At 45.0% G+C, this 23,347-nt stretch overlaps 1 protein-coding gene across 2 annotated transcripts in view; it reads left to right on the top strand.

The window, feature by feature from the left end:
- Positions 1-23,347, top strand: part of UBQLN1 (ubiquilin 1) — a 126,441-nt gene that overhangs the window by 5,611 nt on the left and 97,483 nt on the right. For both annotated transcript variants that reach the window (XM_033927563.1, XM_033927554.1), the window contains exons 2-3: positions 5,906-6,057; positions 11,232-11,347. In XM_033927563.1, the coding sequence (XP_033783454.1) occupies positions 5,906-6,057; positions 11,232-11,347 (268 nt within the window). The remainder of the gene's footprint in view (positions 1-5,905; positions 6,058-11,231; positions 11,348-23,347) is intronic.

The following is a 23,347-nucleotide window of genomic DNA, read 5'->3' as shown; positions in this document are numbered from 1 at the left end:
AGGCCTGCTTGTCCCCCTGAAGACCTTTACCACCATCCCTGGCCTGTCCCCCCCCCCTTAAAGGCCTGTTCCCCTCTTGAAGGCCTGCACCCCCCCCAAGGCCTGTCTCACCCCTTGAAGGACTGCCCCCCAAAAGAATGCTACCCTGAAGGACACCCCCCCCCCCCCGGGAAGGCCTCCGTGTTGCTCCTGGCCTCCCTGAACCGTTTACCTTATTGCTGGGCAGTCCTTCGGGGAGAGGGGCAGTCCTTCGGGGAGGCCAGGAGGGAAGCCAGACTGCAGCACTTCCCGACTGACCCTCCTCGCCCTCTAAAATAGGTGCGGGAGCGGCCAGCCAGCAAGAGCAGCGCTGCTGCTCCTGCTTTAGGGGGCGAGGGGGGGAGGGTCCGAATCGGGAAGCCAATTTTTTTTAAATTTTAAATCGATTCGAATCAATTCACCCGAAGTGAACCGATTCGAATCGGGCAGCACTACCACACAGTATTGTAGCTCGGTCATCTTTCTCCTATGGCTAATATTACTTCTCCTCTTCTGAGTTTTACTTGCTTCGAGCTAATTCTTGGATATTTTCTTAAGGGGCACTCTGTGATTTCTCTTTGCATTTTTGTAAACTGGTATTTCTGAATCTAATGATTCTGCCTGACTATAACTCTGGACCTTTAGAATAATATGAAACCCCTAAAAGGGGAGTGGTTTAATTGAGAAATTGGGGAGAGTGGTGGGGATTTTTTTCTCAGTAAGTTTTAAAAACAAGTTTGCTTTCTGTCTGTTCTGTGATGGAAAATAACAGTGGTTTCTGAGTATCATTTCTGCCATTGCAGTAGAATTATGTCCAATTTGAAATGGGTTTACTCCTGAGGTTAGTTACTGGCTCATCTGCTGAGCTATATTGGTGAATAGGCTAAATCATATTACTGATCATTTGTATTGTATGTCAGTTCTCATATCAACTTAATGTTTGTGCCTTATGTAGTCTTAATTTTACCATAGGATTTCCTATCTGTAGGCCAGATTCTCAAAACTTGCTTGTAAAATCCGGTAAGTCGATGTGGTAGGAGTGATTTTATTGGTGATTCTCAGCATAATAGCATGCAAATTATTTACATGCTATTTGTGTGGAGAATCGCCAGTAAAGGTGGGGAGCAACCATGTCTGGCATTTGCTCAGAAGAGTAATTGGTAGGTTCAGCTCCTCCCTCATATCAAGGCTGCTCTCCCTGGCTTGATCAACTGATCTGCAGTTCTCCCTGAGTCCTGCCGGCTCAGCTGATTGACCGGCAGAGAGCAGCAGAACAAAAACTCCCTTCTTGCCTGTCCCCCCCACACACAAACCCTGTAGCAAGATTGACAGGAAGAATGCCTACTCCCTCTTGCTGGAAGGTCACTGGGTCACCCGACAACCCTCATACATCTTCAAAAAGGTGGGCCTTCACCTTCCCAGTGCATCCTGAGATGTACTGAGAGGGGTCTAAGGTTCTAATTGACCCAGGTGCCTAAGGCCCCTCCCCTGGCACCAGAGCTAATCAGGTCCTTAGGCCCCTCCTAATGCATCCCAGGATGTACCGGGAAGGCCCGCCATTTTGAAGAGGCAAGCCTGCTGGCAGGAGACAGTAGACATCCTCCTGCCATCTTTCTACTTTTAGGTATGGGAGGTTGGGGGAGCAGGGGACCCTGGTGGGTTGCTGGCAGGAGGGGAGTATGCATCCCTCCTGCCATTCTTTTCTTTAAAGTATGGGGGTTGCTGGCAGGAGGCAGTAAGCATCCCTCCTGCTGTCACTTGGTGGGGGGGTTAATTGGGGATTTTTTTGTGGTGGGGGTCTGAGCTGTCAACCCTTACTTTCCTGACTGATTGCCCATTGTTTTTATTAATTATATACCACTTTGATTTGACTTTTGTTAAAAATGGCGGTATATCAAATAAAATAACCAACTCAAATCCTGCTGGAAAATCTTTTGCATGCAAATGTAGTGCAATGAGGTTAGAGAATCGCCTGGAGTGCTTATTTTAATATTAATGACCTCATACTACCATTTTAATACTAATGACCTCGTTGTACTACATTTGCATAGTACAGTCAGAGGCTGTTAGGGAGTACAGAAAAGAGCACAGTAAGCCGTTCTGAGAATTGGCTGATAAAATACTTGGACACTAAACTGGCTAAGACTAGCGTCCATCGTTAAATGCACAGGCTAAGACTAACGTCCATCGTTAAATGCACAGTATGTTTTGAGAATCTGGCTCTTTGTCTGCCACAAATTAACCGTTTGCCTTGGTCTAGAACAGGGGTGTCAAACTCAATCACATAAGGGGCTGAAATCTGAAAAAAAGGCCAAATTTTTAATTAAGATAATTAGGGGTCCTTTAATTAAGGTACGCTAACCGATTTAGCACATGCTAAATATGCACCTTAATAAAAGGACCTCTAAGTGACTAAGGCTTATTCTTAGGTACAACATCTCCAACCCCACAGCAGCTCTGTGGTGTAAACAAAATTAATATTGTAATCACAAAACAGAAAATAAAATTATTTTTTCTACCTTTTGTTGGTCCCAGGCTCTGGTTGTCTTCTGGTAACTTGCTTGCCAGGGTCTCCTGCCCATTTGTCGTTTTCTTCTTTCTCCATGCTAACTATCCATCTTCCATCTCTGTCCTCCCCTTCAATTTCCCTTCCCTCCCCCGGAGGTCTGGCATCTTTCCTTTTTTTTGTGTCCATATCCGCAGCTGCAGCAATGGACCCCATCATCCCCAGATCCACCATCTGTCCTTTTCTCAACTACCCTTTCATCCAGCATCTCTCCCTCCTTCCCCACCACCCCAGAGTCCATCTTCTCTCGTTTCTCTTCCCAACTATCCTCCTATCCAGTATCTCTTCCCCCCCCCCTCCACACCATCCCTTGTGTCCAACTTCTCTCTCTGTTTGTTCCTTCCCTTTCTCCCACTCCTCTGTTTTATTTCTTCCCCACCCCACCTTCCACTCAGTCCGGCATATGCACATCTGGACCCCTTTTTCTCTCCTGCTGGGTACTTCTACACCAGGGCCTACCCCTGTCCCAAAGGCCTGTATGTTTTCCCCCCTTCTTCTTCCCGGTCTCACCTTCAGATTTGGCCCGCCATTCCTACCCTCCCTCCATCCCGGCTTCCTGGTCTCCTCTGGCCCGCCAGCACGAACCGCTGCTGCTCTTCACTTTCATCTGCCTTCACCTAGTCTCCTCTTCAAAGCAGCCTGCTGAGGATCGCTGGCTGGCTATAGCGAACCTCGCAGGCCGCTGTCCACCTCGGTAGCACATTCTCTCTGACACGATCCCGCCCCTCCTCTGATGTTAAGCAATTCATCCTTTTCTTTATCAGATTCTACATATTCCTGCCCTTCACTTTTGAGTCTCACAATGCCAGTTTTGTACTTCTTCCTATCATTGATATATCTATTTGTCAGCTATTTTTTTTATTCCATTTGTATCTTTGCTTTCCTGACTTCTCGACCAGCCTCTTAATTTTTCCAGATATTTTTGCCTGGCTTCCTCTTTCTGAGATCTTTTATAGTTTATGAAAGCTAACCTCTAATTTCTTACCTTCTCAACTACTACTTTTGAGAACCAAAGTGGCTTTCTTTTCCTCTTACTTACTTGTCTCACAAAAAGATTTGTCATCCTTACAATAGCTCCTTTCAGTTTTGCCCACAGCATTTCTACTCCTTCCAGACATTCCCATCCAGAGAACAATTCCTTGATGTAATTAATCTTCCATCCAAACAAAGTTAATTTTTTAAAAGTCTAGAACCTTTACTTTTAAATGGGCCCTCTCTATACCCCGATGAAAACTAAAAACTGTGGATACAGATGTTTTGGAGATAATTTATTATACACTGACATATATAAAAACACGCTGGGCCTTGTCTGCAACTGCGGACCGTGCCCCGATGCCTCGCAGGTGAAAACCGAGCAGAAGTATTCATTCAGTAGTTCTGCTTTATCGGAATCTGATTCTGTGCAGTTCCCATCTGGTTTTCTAAGGCATACTATCCCATCTGTGTTTTTTTTTCTTTTTCCTATCACTAATATACCTGAAGAAGGATTTGTCCCCTTTCTTCATGTTCTTTGCCAGAGTCTCTTACACTTGAAGTTTGGCCACCCTGACTGCCGTTTTGACCGCTGCAGACCTCGCCCTATGTTCTAGTTTAGCTTTCCTAGTCTCCGTTCGTTTGTAGGAAATAAATGCTTTTTTCTTCTCCTTGACGAGGTGCAAGATTTCTGCGGAGTACCATTGGGGTTTGTTGTCTCTCTGCCGTTTGTGTACTGATTTAATGTAGAGGCTTGTCCCTTCATGTATGGTAGATTTCAGGGATGACCACATAGCTTCCACATCATCGGTCGTAGCTTGGTTCTGCAGTGTCCGGTGGACGAAATCTCCAATGCGTTCGAAGTCAGTGCCTCGGAAGTTGAGTTCTTTTGTTTTCGTGTTTGATCTAGGGAAACCTTTCCTGAGGTAGAACCACACCATGTTGTGGTCGCTGGAGGCTGGACGCTATCCCCATTGGTGAGTACCAGGTTCAGGATCGCCTGGGCCCTAGTGGGTTCCAATACCATTTGTTTGAGTCGTGCTCCCTTTATGGATGTTAACAGTCTCCTGCTGCTGCTGGTTGTTGCTGAGTATGAGTTCCAATCTGCGTCAGGCATGTTGAAATCCCCTAGCAGAACAGCGTCTCCCCGTAGAGTGATATTCTCTATGTCTTCAATTAATTCGGAGTCTTTGTCTTCCAGTTGTCTTGGAGGTCTATATACTACACCAAGATACAGGCATTTTTCCCTGCCTCTGGCCAGGTTCACCCAGAGGGATTCCCCGGTGTACTTGACATCTGTGATTCTGGTAGTTTTGATGTCTTCTTTAATGTATAGTGCCACCCCTCGCCCTGACTTTGCCTCTTTGTCCTGACGAAATAAGTTGTATCCCAGTATAGCCATATCCCCACCCATGAGAGTCTGTGAACCAAGTTTCGGATATTGCCACCACGTCAAGGTCGGCATTCATTATTTCAGTCTCTAATTCTAGAATCTTATTGCCTAAACTGTGTGCATTAACATACATAGCCCTCCATACCCCGTGATTGCTAAGTCCCTGTGGGGAGTTTCCCACCTGGGGTAGTGTGACTCCTAGAGAATTGTTTGCAGTGGGGGCACTTACTTTGGACTTAGAATCGGAGTTTCGACTCACCTCGTCAGGATCGTTCCTTACTGCACTTGTATCTGAGTGGGTACCCTCCCCCGACTTTCCTAGTTTAAAGTGCTATGAAGCAGGCGGGCTAGTCGATGTCCAAAGATGTGCTTACCCCTGCTGGTCAGATGGAGTCCTTGTGGTCCCTGAAGTCCTTGCAATGCCTCTCCATGGTTCAGGAATCCGAAGTTCATTTCCTGGCACCATCCATGGCTTGTTTCATCTAGGTTCTAATTTTTTGCCAAGAGAAAAAGAAAATAACAATTATACCTAAATAAACTATATTGTATTTAGCTTATATCTTTTTGGTAATAGTAGTTCAAGATAAGTTACATAATGAACTGTACAATTGTGACTGGGAGCAAATCTCTAGCTTTGGAAGGGGTGCATGGTGTAAGTGTACAAGTGAATAGCTCCCTGTGGGTTTGTTCATTTTGTGGAGCTGAGATGTTAATGGAGCATCTGTGTCACTTCCTTGTGAGAAATATCTTTTTAAACTGTGACAAATATTTTTTTGGATCCCAGTGTCTCTTTGGATCCTAGTGTCTTTTTGGATCCCAGTGTCTTTGGGTTTTGCTGAAAAGCAACTGATTTAAAGATCTCAAAAAAATGTAGAATGAATCAGGGTGAAACAACACCCCCCTCCCCAAAGTAAATTGATTATTTAAAATACTTGTTTCCTTTCTCTTTATTTTAGTTTAAAGAAGAAATCTCCAAGCGCTTCAAATCTCACACTGACCAACTTGTACTCATATTTGCTGGCAAAATTTTGAAAGATCAAGATACCTTGAGTCAGCATGGAATACATGATGGACTCACTGTTCACCTCGTCATCAAAACCCAGTCCAGGTAGGTTTTAAGGAATCTTTTTGTTGTCTTCTAATAGGTTTTATTTAGTTGTTAGGATTTGTTTACCACCACTTTTGAAAAAAATTCACCAAAATCAGTATATAGCAAGAATAAGCTGGACGTAATCAATAGATAGTTTCAACAGTAAACATATTTCCAGTGCAATAGATGAGACATTCTAGATAGATGGGTTATTTCCCCATAGCCGCATGCAGCTGCAGAAGGAATCCACTTTGGATTTTTCATTCTGCCTCTGCTATACTTCACTGGGTTCTCAAATGCCACCTACTTTCCTTTTGAACGTGTATGCAGGAGTGTTTGTTTTGCTCTTTCCATTTTATTATTTTTATTCTGTGTAATTTTCTCCTTTTTGGGGAGAATTTTGGTGCTTGGAATGTTTCAAAGCTCTGCCTGTTTGAGAATTCACACACTTCAGTCTGTAGCTGACAGGCTGATTCCACTGGGTACCTGTTAGCCAGCCTGCTTAGTTTTTTCTGGAGCTTAGTGCTGTCCCTGATGTGGTCTTACCTACTGTTAAGTAGGAGTAGAGCACAGGCTGTTGGGTGCCCTTAGGAGACTTGGAGGTGTCTCGCATGGTGTTGGCTGCATCTTCATGCCTCTGCCCGTCCACATCCGTTGGTCCACAAGGGTGAAGGTATAGTCAGATGTAGGAGTCTGACTGGCAGCCAGAAGATCAGCTTGCAGAAGCATTCCCAGCGTTGTGGCAGTGAATTTCAGCTACTGTGAGAGAGCTGAGGCAGCCTGCAGCACAGATCTTCTGCAGGCCTGTGAGGGGAATTGGGGGAGGTTGGAAAAGCGGGGTTTTGAGTTTCTTAATGTTCTCCTGTGTTCCCCCTCCTGAAAAATGCTAAAATCGCCGTTTTGGGGAAGTGTGAAAAATTTCACAATTTTGGTGCAAATTTTTTTACAGCAACCATCTTGGATTTTTAGCAATCTTTTTTTCTAAAGCTCCCTGCTTCCTCAATGCCTAGAAACCCACTGGTTTCTAGGCATTGGACTCTCCTTATGTGGACTCTCCTTATGTGGATTCTTGCCAGGATTGTGAAAAGATTTTTAGAGCAGAATTGTCAAGCATAGCATCTCCCCTGCTGAAGCAGGTGACCCAATGCTCAGCTAGCCCAAAGGGGTGGCCTTCATTGTTTTTGGGGCTCAGACCCTCCGCAGCCTAAGAAATGCAAATTTAAGTCATCTAAGGGTGACTCTATGCCCCAGAAGCTGGACACTTTTTCCAACTTTATGAACTTTTTGTGGTCTGAATTTCAGATCAAGTGTTCTCCCCCTGAGCAGTTCCAATCTGCCTCTGCGGTGTCTCTTAGTGGTGGTGTGCCTTTGGGCATGTCCTCACCACAGCCTGCTTGCTGCTGGTTTTCGCTATCTGACCTTGTTCTGGGGGACCCTGATACAGTTGTTTCACTTACTGATCCCTTGTTTGCAGGTACAGCGCTTCCCAGAGCAAAAGATCAGGGGCTATGTGCTGGAACTGCAGATTCTTCTGGAGTTTTGGATCCTGGGGGATGATCCTACTGTCCTACGCTTATTTAAGTTTGTGGCTCTGTTGGACCTTATTTCTGAGTCTTTGCAGGAATTGAACTTAGTCACTCAGCCAGCTCCGTCCACTTCTTCCTCCTGGCTTTGTGGTATGCACTCACAGTCTGCTACCTTTCCCTGGCATCCTAATATGAGCGTTCTGGTCTCAGAGCAGTTCGACTCTCCAGAAGGTCCTCTGAAAATTGTTAGAGCTATGTCATGCTTGTATTCCCTGGCACAGTAGTGTCAGCAGCTTTTGGGTCAGCTCAGGGTGGATTCTTTGGTTGGTGCAGGTGACTAAGTGCACCTCTCTCCCCAGTGAGGGGGGTGTAATGTTAAAGGATATTCAGGACTGTTGTGTGGATGTTGGTTCTCAGGAAACTTTGACGCATGCTTTGCTTTGACAATGTGGCATGCACCTGTCTCTCTCGACTGCGCACACTGGAGAGTGAGGTGGTAGATCCCCCTCTTCAACTTCTTTTGGCTGGGACAGATTATATGGCTGATGCATTGTATGACCTCATGCGAGTTTTGGCAAAGGTGTCAGCGTACTCCATCTCTGCCCGCGGAATGCTCTGGATCAGACAGTGGGCTGGTGATTCCACTCCAAGGATACTTTGACTAGTCTACCTTTTGAGGGGCAGTTAATGTTTGTCAAAGATCTGGACGACCTCATAGATTCTGTGATGGACCGTTGCCCGAAGCCTGATAGCAGACCCAGACCCTCCAAAGGTTTTGGTCATTCTAATTCTCGTGGCTCACAGTGATCCCGACCATATGTAAGTGCCTCATCGCAGAGATTTTCACAGGGCTCCTGACTACTGTATACTGGCTACTGGGCTTGATGGGCCATTTGTCTGACCCAGTAAACCTGTCCTTATGGATCCGGATCGTTGTGCTCTTACAGTATGGCTGTTCAATTCGAAGCGCTAGAGCAAAATGGATATTTGGAGGTAGTCATTTCCACTTTTCTCAAGTCTAAGAAGTTGACTCCAGTGTCCACCTGTGCTAAAGCGTGGAAGACTTTTCAGCATTGGCGCACCCAAGAGTGTGTGGAGTTGTTTTCAGCTCCGGTTTCAGTAGTGCTTGCTTTTCACCAAGCCAGCCTTAAGGGACTCACTGTGGCTTCCCTTCGGGTCTAAGTCGCAGGGCTCTCTTATTTCAGGTCTTGGGACCGCAGACCTTCGCTGGTATCTCATCCAGACATCGCCAGATTTTTGAAGGGTGCTCTCTGAATCAGACCACCGATCAAACCACCATTCCCTTTATGGAACTTTAACGTAGTTCTGCGAGGTCTCATCAAAGCTGTGTTCGAGCTGCTGGAAGAGGTGTCTCTACTGGATTTGACACCAAAGGTGGTCTTTCTGGTAGCTATGACCTCAATGACGAGTCTCTGAATTCCAGGCTCGCTCTTGTAGAGAGCCTTTCCTTAAATTCTCGGTGACTGGGGTCTCCCTACCCACTGTTCCTTCCTTTCTGCCGAAGGTGGTTTCAGCATTTCATATCGATCAAGGAGTCTGCTTGCCTGTCTTCAGGTTCTAAAAAACAGAACTGCATTTTGAAGAAGTTGGATACAGAGAAGAGTGCTTCTCCAATATCTAGAAGTCACCAACGAGTTTAGACTCTCTGATTATCTGTTTGTGCAGACTCGTTTGACTAAGCGAGGCATGCCCGGTTCTAAGGCCATAATTTTCAGATGAATCCATAAGGCCATTTTGTCATCTTACATTATCTGTGGGAAACAGTCTTCTATTTCCGTTAAGGCGCATTCGACCAGAAGTCATGGTTAGAGGCTAGGGCAGTCTCTCCGGCAAGATTCATAGAGTTGCAATTTGGTCCACTCTATACACATTTGCAAAGTTGTATAGGGTAGACATTGTGGCAAGAGATGACTGCCTTTGGTGCCTCAGTGTTACGGGTCGATGCAGTCAGATCACCCTAGATTTTTGGGACTGCTTTTGTCCAGAATGACGCACCTATTGCACTGGGAAAAGAGATTATGTTCATTACCTTGATAATAGCTTTTCCGGTAGATAGATGTGTCATTCTGGACCCCTGCCCTGTTCTTTCTGTGCCTGCCAACTGTCTCATTCTGTTTGTTCTTCTCAAAGTATGTATCTTGAAGGTCAGTCAGCACTTTGGGCCATGAAGAATTGTATATATTCTATTTTCGATATCTGCAGCTCCTTTGATGCTTCTGTTGGATTTGGTTATTCTCCTCCTGCTCATTTCTTATTTGTTAGAGTGGAACTGTTATTTCCTTGGGAAGTTTCCCCATTTTGCCTTATTCACCTGCTCTCGGAGGAGTTAATTGTAGGTGGCAGTAGAGCTCTCAGTGAAGTAAAAGGGTTACAGAAAAAAATCGAAAGTGGATTCCTTCTGCAGGGTTTGCAACAATGGGGAAATTACCCACTTGTCCAGAATGACACACCTATCTACTGGAAAAGATATTATCAAGGCAAGAATATAATCTCTCTATTCATAGTTCCAGATTCTTTTTGGAAGAGGATTGGGAGTGGGGGGAGCTTTTATACTTAATGTATGTTATGGGCCATGGCTCTTGTATGTTTCAAATGGAATCCCCCTTTTTAGTCCAAGCCTCTTAACTAGGGAATCCCAGTAATAAGATTATATCCTGCTTGTCCTCGGAGAAAACAGTTACTTAACCTGTAGCGGATATTCTCTAAGGACAGCAGAATGAATATTATTGCCCCATCCACTACATTATTCTGAACTGGTACTGTGGTACGTGCACACAGTGGCATAGGAAAATGGGGAGGCAGACTGCCCCCAGGCTCCATCTTCATGGGGGGGGGGTTCTGGCACCTCTTCTAGGCACCATCATCATAAGGGGTGCCGGCACCTATGCTCTCGCCTCCCCTTTCCAACCCCCCCATGTACCTCTTTAAACATTCGCTGTTGCGAGCAGCATCTTCCACTTGTTGCTTTCACCAGCCTCAGCTCCTTTCTGACGTCACTTTTTGGTTGTGGGACCAGGATGTGATGTCAGAAGGGCGCCAAGGCTGGTGTGAGCAGCAGGTGGAAGATGGTCGTGCCTGTGAACATTTCAATTGGTATGAGGGGGCGGAGAGCACTCAAGCGGCAGGGAAGAGTAGGGGGCATACGACATAGCAACACCAGGCGCCACCGCCCCAGATGCTAATCTCTCTCGCTGTGTTACTGCATGCATATGCATTGGAGGGGGGGGGAGTTTTCAAATGCTTCTGGAACAGATGGTGAGTATCATTCCCACACGGGACAGTATGCGATTAGATCATTCTGTTAGTAAGAATATTCGTCCTACTGAAGGTAACTTAATTTTCTGAATACAAGGCTGTCATATATTGGAAGTGCTTGAGAACTACCATTCTAATAGGCATATAATTTCCTTTCCCATGAGGTTTTAAAATCTTTTGTGTGTGTGGTTAGTGATTCTTTTTTTTTTTAACCATTCTTAGAATTCTGCTTTCAAGTTAGTTAATATTTGTTATACCACTCGTCAGAGCACTATATGAGCAGGCTTCCCTTTTTTAGCAAAGGCTTTTAAAACGGTGTTCTTGTTCAGACACTTCTAAAAGGTGTTTTAAAGTTTTATCTTGTAATCTATTCTATTTTTGGCAACATAGATCCCAGAATCCTCCAGCTCAGCAGTCAGCAAGCCCTGGTGGTACTGCCAGCACATCAGCACAGTCCAGTAGCACTACCACACCGGCATCAACGAACAGCAGCCTATTTGGTTTGGGTAAGATACTGAATCGTTGTTATTGCATGACAGCTCCACTGTTCTGAACAAATGGGTTGTTATTCCCTTCTACCAGCAGCTAGAAGTAGAGAAAACTGAATTCTATCAGTGACGACATTTTATAAGCTATGGTGCTCCCTGGAACAATCCAATGGTTTTTTTTTCTCTACCTTCCAGCAGGTTGTGGGTCTACTGTGATGCACCTGTCCCTGGCCTAGCTCTCTGCCCTGCTGGCTGCGGCCATACAGTTTGGTTGAGTCTAATGGCCACTCCCAAGTCAGTCACTGCCCATACCTGGTTGAGCATAGAGCTTATCTCCCCAGCCCCGCTCCTTCATGCCACTAGGTGAGACTCTAGCTTGGTCCCACGGGATTTTGTCTGAGGGGTGTGGTTCAAATCCACCACTCCTCTTGCCGGTTGATGGTGTGTCCCCACAGGCTCCCAGGTGCCAAAATGTATCTAAATTGCCCTGGTCTTCTTTATTCCTTATTCCACTGCAGCTTTATTCCTTATTCCACTGCAGCTGTAAGTTGTATGGGGTTTTTTTTTTTTTTTGTTTTTTAACAGCCCAGAATAGGAAACCCTCATATCTTTGGCCAAGCAGGCAGCATATTATCACATGTGGGGGTGACATCATCCACGGAGCCCAGTATGGACAGTGGTAAAGTGTATTGTCGCTTTAAGCTATAGCAAAGCTTCGAGACTGCCTGCACGTGTGCCTTTCCACCTGACGCTGGCTCGCGAAGTCTTCTGTTTTTTGTTTTCTGCGGAGTGAAGATGACGTATTTGAACTTTGTTCCCTCGAGTTGCCTTGACACTTCATTTTCTTCATGTTGTATTGTTATTTTACCGTAAATACTCGAATATAAATTGAGATTTGGTGGCCAAAAATGGGGGTCTCTTTATATTTGGGTCAGTGCTGACCCACTCCCCTTCCAAACCTGTTTGTAGGCCTCTGCCGAGCCTGCCATGAGACCTGGTGGTCCAGTGGTGGCCGGGACAGGAAGAATCCCTTCCTGCCTCCTGCCTCAGCCAATTCTAATTATTTTTATCTCCCTCCCACCTTCCCCACATACCTTAAGTATCCCTGGTGGTCCAGTAGTGAATTTCAGCAGGAGCAACCTTCCTTCGCTCCTGCCCGTGCAGAGCTGCTGGCTAATTGGCTGCGAGAACTTACGATTCACTGCGATTTATCACTGGACTACCAGGGATACTTAAGTTACGTGGGGGAGGTGAGAGGGAGATAAAAATGATTAAAATTGGTTGGGATAGGAGGCAGGAGGGATTCCTCCTGTTCTGGCCACTGCTGGACCATCAGGTCTCGCGGCAGGCTCGGTGGAGGCCTGCAAGGCATCGGGAGCAAGGAGAGAAAGGGTACAGAACCTGGCAGTGAGGGAGGGGCGCTAGGTGCAGACACTGGCAGAGAAGAAAGGGAGGGAGGGGGCTGGATGTAGAGCCTGGCAGAGCAGCAAGGGAGGGGAACAGGGTGCAGGGCAAGGTAAGGCACACTGAACTTGAATATTAACACTGCTGGCTCGTTATGCTTCAACACCCTGCTATAGGTCCTATGATACCTGTGCATCTCTTTACTTTGTTCAATGTCAGTACTGAAAAGAAAAAGTAGAAGATCTGGTGACATTGTGATGCATTGGGTTCCCTCCACAACATCATTGGTACCGATGGATAAGCCAACAGTACTGGAGCACTACTTTTGAGATCAATTGCAGGAGTTCTCCAGGAGGATATTGGTGACATTTTCAAGTTGCATGCTGCACCAATGCTAACATCGAATCTCTCAGTACTGGCCCACGCTTAACATAGAACTTAAAGGCCTGAAGGTACCAACTCTAGTTTTTTCATTGAAGCATCAATGACCATCGAGATTTCATGCAAGTAAGCATGATGATAATACTGATTTTCCTTCCCCTTGCCAACATCGGTCTGGTTCTATCATCATCAACATTTCTTCACAACATTCTCAATTCAGAATCTCCTGAAGTACCAGATGTTTCTTTTGACCTGACCTGTCTTCACACTACCGATGCTGAGTATGAACTTATATTATCTGCTCCAGAATCATATGGAATCCTTTCAACTCCATCTCTTTCTTGTTTTTCCTAGCTATATCAGGCAGAAGGTACAAAAGCTCTGCCTGTCAAATGATGCATTTTTTTAAGAACTGGGAGACACCTCTTTCTGTTACTATTGCTCCCAGCATGATTCGCTTGAGAGTTTCCTGACTTCCAGCTGTGGCTACTAATCATACCACTGCACTAGATCATTGCCTCTCCATATTGTTTTCCACTGCGCATACTTGTATTAAAAGCATCATTGAAAACTACTTGAGGGATCCACCATGGTTGTAGAGCCTGTAAAGTGGGATCCCCTTCCTTGTCCAGTATAACAATGCAGTAAACAGGGCTGTACTGCATAGAGACCAGATAGGATGGATCGTCTACTGTGTCCCACCCATTTCAACAACTCTACTTCTTATATTACCAGGACTCTGGTGGAGGGATCCAGTCTGGGTATAGAGCCTGCTAATATGGATAACCTCCCACAATTTTCCAGAAGATATCCACTATTGGTGTAGAGCAGTGGTCTCAAACTCAAACACTTTGCAGGGCCACATTTTGGATTTGTAGGTACTTGGAGGGCCTCAGAAAAAATAGTTAATGTCTTATTAAAGAAATGACAATTTTGTATGAGGTAAAACTCTTTATAGTTTAGAAATATTTTCTTTTGGCTAAATCTTAATAATAATATTATAATTTATAGCTAAAGAGACATCTGATCAAGAAACTGTTTTATTTTACTTTTGTGATTATGATAAACATACAGAGGGCCTCAAAATATTACCTGGCGAGCCGCATGTGGCCCCCGGGCCGCGAGTTTGAGACCACTGGTGTAGAGCCTTTAAAGTAGATCTTCTCTTTTTTTTTTCCTTGACTGTCTTTCTTCCACATTCTCCGCTGAGACCTTGAAGATGGAGACTACCATATCAGACAGTTCACTGAACATGTTCCCTGAACAAGATCACCAGGTTCAACACAGAATTTCTCCCACTTTACTATCTATGCTAATACAGTACTATTGGAGATATCCACAATATTTCTTTGGCAATATTTTACTCTACTGCCCATTTGCTGATATCAAAAGGACTCTGTCAACATTACTCTTCATTTCCCTCTACTTCTTTCTTCTAAAGAACTTGGAAGTTTGGGAGTAGCTGTAGGGGAGGAGGAGGAGGAGGCCACTACACATCCTATTTAGGATTTTTTTTTCCCTTTGGCTTTCTCTGCATTCACTTGGGTCCACCTTTAAAATTTTAGACCTGTTCTTAAACTTTTCCTCACCCATTCTAAACTTGGAAGAGTTCCCTACTGGCTAATATGCTAGACTGTGAACAAGCTTCCACTCGTATCTTTCAAAATCCAATTGGGATCTCTTCAGCTTCCCTTTTTCTACATTTCGTATTGTTCAATACTTATAATGGGATGTGCCGTTGTTTCAAGTCTTTCTATTCCTCTGTATAGGTTCCTGTTTTCTACCTGTTCTACCGCTATGGAGCCATGCATTCAGTGGCATAGTGCTTTGGGCCTTCGGCATGCTGCCTCACCGCTCTGGGGCTTTGGGTTCGGCTCCTAGTATGGCTCCTTCTGATCCTGAGCCAGTTACTTAACATTGTATTTTCTTTATTACTCTTTAAAAAAAAAAAAAAACCCAAAAACCGAAGCCTAAGGCCATATCCACCCTGAGTGCACCCATTCACGTCTGATCTCAGAAGTTCAGCAGTCCTTCGATGAAAGATCACCTGGGAATTCCAGGTGCTAAAGGAGAACAGTCTCCAAGAGACAAAAGAGCACGTTTGAACACTCGCTCAGTGATCATATGCAGTGCACTTTAGACTGCTCCTGGTTCAACTCCCCCTTTAGTTCTATTATGAGTTGCAAATTCTTAACCTACTAAGGAGTTATGTTTATCTATTAATGTCAGTTCATTCCTGACTACCTATTCTTCTCTGTGACTCACAGAAAACAACAGAACTTCCCTCCTGGCTACAGCCAGAAGCTGCTCCTCTTTCCTCCTAAACCCTCTGCTCCTCCTTTCTCCATCTCAGTAAATAATACTGTCATTGTTCCAGTCTCCTCTGTTCGCAACCTTGGAGTGGTCTTTGATTCCGATCTCTCATTTTCTACACACATCGAACAAACTGCTAAGCTGTTGCTTCTATATCTTCAATATCACCAAAATTCACCCCTTCCTCTCTGAGCACACTACCCGGACCCTTGTACCCGCTTTCGTAACCTCACGCTTAGATTACTGCAATCTACTTCTAACTGGTATCTAACTGGTATCTTAACAGAGATTTCGGCAGTTGGAACCCAAGCACAGTACTAGGTAAAGCTTTGAATTCTTGCCTAGAAATAGCTAAGAAGAAAGAAAAAAAAAAAATTTAAATTGAATCAGGTTGGGCAGACTGGATGGACCATTCGTGTCTTTATCTGCCGTCATCTACTATGTTACTATGTTACAATGCAAAACTCTGCACGACTCATCTTCTACCAACCTCACTACGCTCATGTCGCCCCTATCCTTAAGTCATATCATTAGCTCCCTATCTGCTATCGCATACAGTTCAAGCTCCTAGTGCTGCCCCTTGATATCTCTCCTTGCTTCTCTCTCATTATACAGCTACCAGAGAACTCCGTTCCTCAGATAAGTCGCTTTTCCACTCCCAATTCCAGACTTCGTTCTTTTCAACTAGCTGCCCCCTATGCCTGGAATAAATTACCCGAGTTTGTCCGTCAAACCCCTTCCCTTGCTTAAAAGCACCCACTTTTTTAATATAGCCTTCAATCCTTAACCCTACTCCTCTGCCCTCCAACCCAGCCAGCTGATGAACCGTTCCCCTTAACTGTATCCATGACATCCTGTTTGTCTGTCTTGGTTGTTTAGATTGTAAGCTCTTTCGAGCAGGAACTGTTTTCTTACTCTTGTGACTGTACAGCGCTGCACAAGTCTGGTAGCACTATAGAAATAATAGTTATCCCAGGGCAAGCAGGCAGCCTGTTCTCACATATGGGTGATGTCATCCACGAAGCCCGGATGCGGACAGCCTCGCAAGCAGACTTGCTTGTAGAAATGTAGATGTTTCGAGTCTGCTGCACCGCGCATGCACGAGTGCATTCCCGCCCAACACAGGCCAAATCTCCTCAGTTCAGTTCTCAGTTTTCCGTGAGCCGAGCATTCTATCTTTGACGCTCTTCGCTAAACTTCATTGCTTCGTGCCATCTCTTCACCGCGGCTTGTGTTAGTTATTTCGCGAATCGCTGTGTTAATTTCTTTCTTTTCTTTTTCTTTTTTTTTTAAAGAGACTTATTTTTTCTTCGTTGCTGGCAGGGCAGGTCGCTCGCCTGCGGGCTTCGACTTCGCAGCTATTCACCAATCCCTTGTGGAATCTTCCTTGAAGAGAACCCATCCTTCCAGAGTCTATGCCACAGTACCTCCTGGAAGAGAGGGCAAGACCATGGACAAGATTGGCCGTCGCCTTTACCAGAATTCCATGATGGCCTCTAGAGTCCTCAATTACAGTTTCATCTTCACAACTTATTTGAAGTTTTTGATTGACCATCTTCCAAATTTTATGAAGAACTTGGATCGACATAGACGTGGATTTTCTGGAGCTCGTTGCTACCTTGGCGCAACTCCGGTTACATCTTCTCCAGTCATCTTACGATGTTTTTGAACTTTCTTCCAAGGTCACTGTTTCTCAGTAGCGATGCGCCGCCTGGCCTGGCTTCACACCATTGATATGGACCCTAATCTTCAGAATCACCTGGCCTAATATTCCTTGTGAGGGCAATGACCTCTTTGATGAATCCATAGAAGCTGCCACTAAGAAGTTGTCTAGCATGAAAAATCTTTTGCTTCAATTGTCAGACATAAGCCTAAGCCAGCTCCTGCAAAACCTTCTAGACCTCTTCCATCTTTCCAGAGGCGTTATCCTCCTAGGGTGGCTGCTTATACTCTAGCAGCCCCCAAGAAACAGAAGCAACAGAAATCTCAGCCTTCTGCTGCACCTAAGGCTGCGCAGCCTTTTTGACTATCTCAAACAGAGCATGACCTCCATCGTTCTGCCTCTGTCCTCCCTTCCCCCCATAGGAGATCGTCTCCATCATTTTTACGATCGATGGGAGACTATTACATCCGTCCTCTGGGTGCTGTCGATAATCAAAGAAGGATACTCTCTTCATTTTACTCAGATTCCACCAGAGCTTCTTCCAAGAGAGTATCCTTCCAATCCATCCCAGACCGCCCTTCTTCTTCAGGAAGCTCAAGCTCTGCTTTGTCTCCATGCCATCAAAGAAGTTCCTCTGGAACAGCAGAGCAGAGGGGTTTTACTCCCGTTACTTCCTAGTTCCGAAGAAGACAGGCGATCTGCGACCCATTTTGGATCTCAGGGCGCTCAACAAATTTTTAGTCAAAGAAAAGTTTTGCATGCTGTCCCTGTCAAACCTCTATCCATTTCTAGATCAGAATGATTGGTTATCTTCTCTAGATCTCAAGGAGGCTTACACTCACATTCCCATTCATCCGGCCTCCTGTCAGTACCTCAGATTTCGGGTGGGGAATCTGCATTATCAATACAGAGTGCTACCCTTTGGCCTGGCATCATCTCCCAGGGTGTTCACCAAGTGCCTAGTGGTGGTAGCAGCAGCTCTAAGGAACCATGGTCTTCGGGTGTTTCCCTACCTAGACGACTGGCTCATCAAAGATTCAACATATCAGGGGGTTATTGTAGCGATCCAAAGGACTACATGGTTCCTACAAAGCATGGGATTCGAAATCAACTTTCCCAAATCCCAACTTCAGCCCTCTCAGAATCTACAGTTCATCAGAGCTGTTCTGGACACCATCCAACTCGGAACATTCCTTTCTCAACAACGTCTGGATGCTGTTCTTCAGCTTTGTCACAAAGTGTCTTCTTGCTCTTCACTCTCAGTGAGACACATGATGGTACTACTAGGTCACAGAGCCTCGACAGTTCACGTGACTCCTTTTGCCAGGCTTCACCTCAGAATTCCTCAGTGGACCCTGGCATCTTAGTGGACGCAGGCTTGCGAACCACTCTCTCGACACATTGCAGTCACTCCTTCATTGAGACAGTCTCTCCGCTAGTGGATGCCATCTTCCAATCTCTCCAGAGGTTTACTGTTTCAAACACCCCCTCATCAGAAGGTCCTCATGACAGATTCCTTGACCTACACTTGGGGGGCTCATCTCGACGGTCTCCAGACTCAAGGTCATTGGTCCCACATGGATCGTCAGTGTCGTATCAATCTGTTGTAACTCAGAGCGATCTTCAATGCTCTCAAAGCTTTTCAACATCTTCTGCACGACCAGGTAGTCCTCATTCAAACGGACAACCAAGTCACCATGTACTACGTCAACAAACAGGGAGGAACGGGGTCTCTCTCCCTTTGTCAAGAAGCTCTGAAGGTTTGGGACTGGGCAATCCTCCACAACACCTTCCTGAAAGCTGTCTACATCCAAGAGGAGAAAAACTGTCTGGCAGACAAATTGAGTCGTCTTCTGCAACCTCACGAATAGACACTCTATTCCTTGCCTCTTCATCACATTTTTTTCTCTGTGGGGAACTCCTCAGATAGATCTCTTTGCAGCGGTGGCCGAGACAACCTTGGTACTCCCTTTTACTTCAACTCAGCAGCAAGAAGCCATACCTTCTACCAGTTTTTCCATCTCTACTTACACAGAGTCAAGGATCACTACTCCATCCCAACCTGCAGTTTTTACACCTGAAAGTTTGGTACCTCTCAACATAACTCCTTTTCAGTTTTCTCAACCTGTAAGAGACATTTTAGATGCTTCTAGAAAGCAAGCTAGTAGACAATGCTACCACCAAAAATGGACTAGATTTTCTACGTGGTGCACTGCTCATGACAAGGAGCCTCAAACTGCCTCCTTATCTTCTGACCTAGATTATCTTTTGCACTTATCAACCTCTGGCCTCAAGTCTACATCTATCCGAGTCCATCTCAGTGCAATTTTTATTTTCCAAATTTATGAAAGGACTTTTCATTGTCAACCCTCCTCTCAAACCGCTCCTATGGTTTGGGATCTCAATGTTGTTCTTGCTCAGTTGATGAAGCTTCCATTTGAACCAATGTCTACGGCTCATCTGAAATATCTCACTTGAAAAGTGGTGTTTTCTCATTGCCCTCATGTCTACTCGAAGAGTCAGTGAACTGCAAGCATTAGTTGCTGATCCACCTTTCACAGTTTTCCATCATGACAAGGTGGTCCTCCGTACTCATCCTAAATTCATATCTAAAGTGGTTTCAGAATTTCATCTCATCCAATCTATTGTACTTCCAGTGTTTTTTCTAAGACCTCATTCTCATCCTGGAGAATCATCTCTTCATACTCTGGACTGTAAGTGTGCTTTGGCCACACAGATCTGCTCCTCAACTTTTTGTCTCCTTCGATTCAAACAAGTTGGGACATCCGATTTCTAAGCGTACCATCTCCAATTGGATGGCTGCTTGTATCTCTTTCTGCTATTCCCAGGCTGGACTGCATCTGCAGAATTGAGTCACAGCCTAGAAAGTCAGAGCAATGGCGGCTTCAGTAGCTTTCCTCAGATCCACTCCTATTGAGGACATTTGCAAAGCTGCCACCTGGTCCTCGGTTCATACTTTCACCTCTTATTATTGTCTGGATGTTTTCTCCAGACGGGATGGCCATTTTGTCTAGAGAGTATTACAAAATTTATTCTCCTAAGTTGACAATACTCCCACCATCCCATTCTGGTTAGCTTGGAGGTCACCCATATGTGAGAATAGGCAGCCTGCTTGTCCTGGGATAAAGCACAGTTACTTATCGTAACAGGTGTTATCCAGGGACTGCAGGCAGCTATTCTCACACCCACCCACCTCCCCTGGTTGGCTTCTCTGCTAGCTATCTGAACTGAGGAGACTTGCCCGGTGCTGGGCGGGAAGGCACTCGCGCATGCGTGGTGCAGCAGACTCGAAACTTTTACTTTTCTACAATCAAGTCTGCTTGTGAGTTTGTCCGCATCCGGGCTCTGTGAATGATGTCACCCATATGTGAAAATAGCTGCCTGCTGACCCTGGATAACAACTGTTACGGTAAGTAACTGTGCTTAGTAATATAAACTCTTCACTTACAAATCAAAATAGCCTGGTGGTGGTTATGGTACGTTGACATCTAAGAGATTTACAGTCAGACTCTTATCTGTTCTCTCACACTCTTACCGTCCGCATTCTGCGATACTGGTTTTGTGGGTTGCTGTGACCTCTTCTTCTAGCAAATTGCTTTCCATTTATTTCTTTTACTTTTTGCAACCTACTCTCTGGGCAGTAGTTGCTATGCACTCCCTTTATAAGGGTTCAAAACCTACTCTCTGCTTTTTATTCTACATGATACTATTCATTTTATTTGCACACAAATGTATGGTTTCTTCCACTTGGTTCCATCACATGTTCCCACTTGCACATGCTAAGTCCAGCACTGTGTGCTTTGCATTGTTTCTCTGGCTTGTATTGCTGCAGTGCAAACCTAATACCTCGCACTGAGTCTGATTCTTTTCTTCTGGCCTAATGAATTTTGCGTTCGCTCGCCAGCCCTTCTATTTTTTTATTTTCAGTGTTTCTCTGAACCACATATTTCTGTGCAACAATATATATATTTTTTCCCTTCTGGTTGCACGATTACTCTATTTCTCTCGATTACTTCGGGGCCACAACCTTTTTTGTAGCCTTGTAACCTTTCTTGCTTCTACATAAAACCCCATGAAGCACCTCTAACTCACAGGCACATGCCTCTTTACATTTCTATTATCCTCGGCATTAACTCTATGGTCTTTCATCACCTTCATTTGATTTTTCTTGACTCCGAAGTAAATTCTAATCATTTGATAGCAAGCAACCAAATTAAAGTTGCAAGTCACTTCTAATAGATGCATTAGACACCTGATTTCACATCCAAAAGGCTTTGCCTTTACTCTCTAGTTTTTTTTTTTTTCTATTCCCATGTTAAAAAAAATAAAATAAAATGAGAGGAGAGGAGACTGGAACTGCCCATTGATCATTCTGCAGTTCATTTCCAGTAGTACACATTTTTTCTTGCTATACCTCTCTTTAATTAGGAAACGGTCCTATCTCTCTCTCACTTGATTCTCAAGTTACTGAGCTCACTCCTCTCCGCTTCTTTTGAGTAACAGATGAGGTCAGTTTCTGCATATAAATTTGCATATCCCTCTTTGTTTTCTTTACCTACGGGGGTCCCCGTGTGCCATTTCTAAAATTACAAAACATCTTCATTGGTTTCCATTTTTCCAGCATATCTTGAGAAGTACTACTTTTACTATCCTTGCACTGACTTTTTTTTCTTTCTTCATGACATACCAATGCTCTTTCAGACCCTTAATGGGCACATTTTTATCATGTGGCTTTCACCCAGTCTGCCACTATTTCTTTTCATTTACATTTGATAACCCATAGTAATGACTTTCTCTCCTTACCAGTGTGTTTTTTCCTTTTCTCCTTATGCTGCCTGCTTGTCTAAAAATAAAGCACAGTTACTTTGTAACAGGTGTTCTCCGTAGACAAACGGGACATGCAGACACACTTGCCGGCGCTCTCCCCTAGCTAGGTAAGCTTTTAAAAGCTTACTGGGCATGTACACACACACAGCCCCTTCCCTCTTCCAGTCAGTTTTTTCCTCAACTGCTACTGACAGATCTTTACCTTGTGAATAGATCCCACGTGTCAATCCCATTTGGCCTTAAAATCAGGCACGCTGCTCTGAAGCCTACCTCCAAGCCAGTTCCCAACCCATTTTGTCAATGTGTCGCCCAATCCTATAGAACTCATCTTGCTCAGCAACCTGCGGTGTGGTACGCTATCGAATGCTTTACTGAAGTCCAGGTATAAGATGTCCAGGGACTCCCCAATATCCAGCTTCCTCGTCACCCAGTCAAAGAAGCTGATCAGGTTGGACTGGCAGGATCTCCCCTTAGTAAATCCATGTTGACGGGGATCCCGTAGATTCTCCTCGTTCAGGATTGTATCCAATTGGCATTTGATTAGAGTTTCCATTAATTTGCACACTATTGATGTGAGACTCACCGGTCTGTAGTTTGCTGTCTCCATCTTGGGGCCTTTCTGTGGAGTGGAATGACGTTAGCCGTCTTCCAGTCCAACGGGACATTACCCGTACTAAGGGAGAGATTGAAGAGCGCGGATAGCGGTTCCGCCAAGACATCACACAACTCCCTGAGCACCCTGGGGTGTAGGTTGTCAGGCCCCATTGCCTTGTTAACCTTAAGCTTTGACAGCTCGCAGTAGACACCGCTGGGTGTAAACTCGAAATTACTAAACGGGTCTTCTGCGTCAACCCTTGTCTGTAGCTGAGGGCCGAGTCCTGGCGCCTCGCGGGTGAAGACTGAGCAGAAGTATTCATTTAACAGTTGGGCTTTTTCCGAGTCCGCTTCTACATAGTCTCCGTCTGGTTTCCTAAGACGAACTATCCCGCCTGAGTTCTTATTTCTGTCACGGATATACCTGAAGAAGGATTTATCTCCTTTCTGGATGTTCTTCGCTAGAGACTCCTCCATGCAGAATTTGGCCTCCCTAACTGCTGTTTTGACGGCTTTTGACTTGGCCAGATAGACTTCCCTAGAGTCCTGTTTCCCTGATTGTTTGTAAGAGATGAATGCTTTTTTCTTCTCCTTGATGAGGTCCAAAATCTCTGCAGAGAACCACTGTGGCTTATTGTTCCTTCGCCGTTTACTTACTGATTTAACATAGCGGTTTGTTGCTTCTTGTATGGTGGCTTTCAAAGTCGACCACATTTCTTCCACGTTATCGGTTTCTGCTTGGCTTTGTAGTGCCTGGTGAACGAAGTCTCCCATTTCTTTGAAGTTTGTGTCCTTGAATTTGAGGACCTTGGTCA

This window comes from Geotrypetes seraphini, chromosome 1 (genome assembly GCF_902459505.1).
Source record: "Geotrypetes seraphini chromosome 1, aGeoSer1.1, whole genome shotgun sequence".
Taxonomy (NCBI): Eukaryota; Metazoa; Chordata; class Amphibia; order Gymnophiona; family Dermophiidae; genus Geotrypetes; species Geotrypetes seraphini.
The sequence above is the reverse complement of the archived record's forward strand: the minus strand, read 5'-3'. Positions and strand labels throughout refer to the sequence as shown.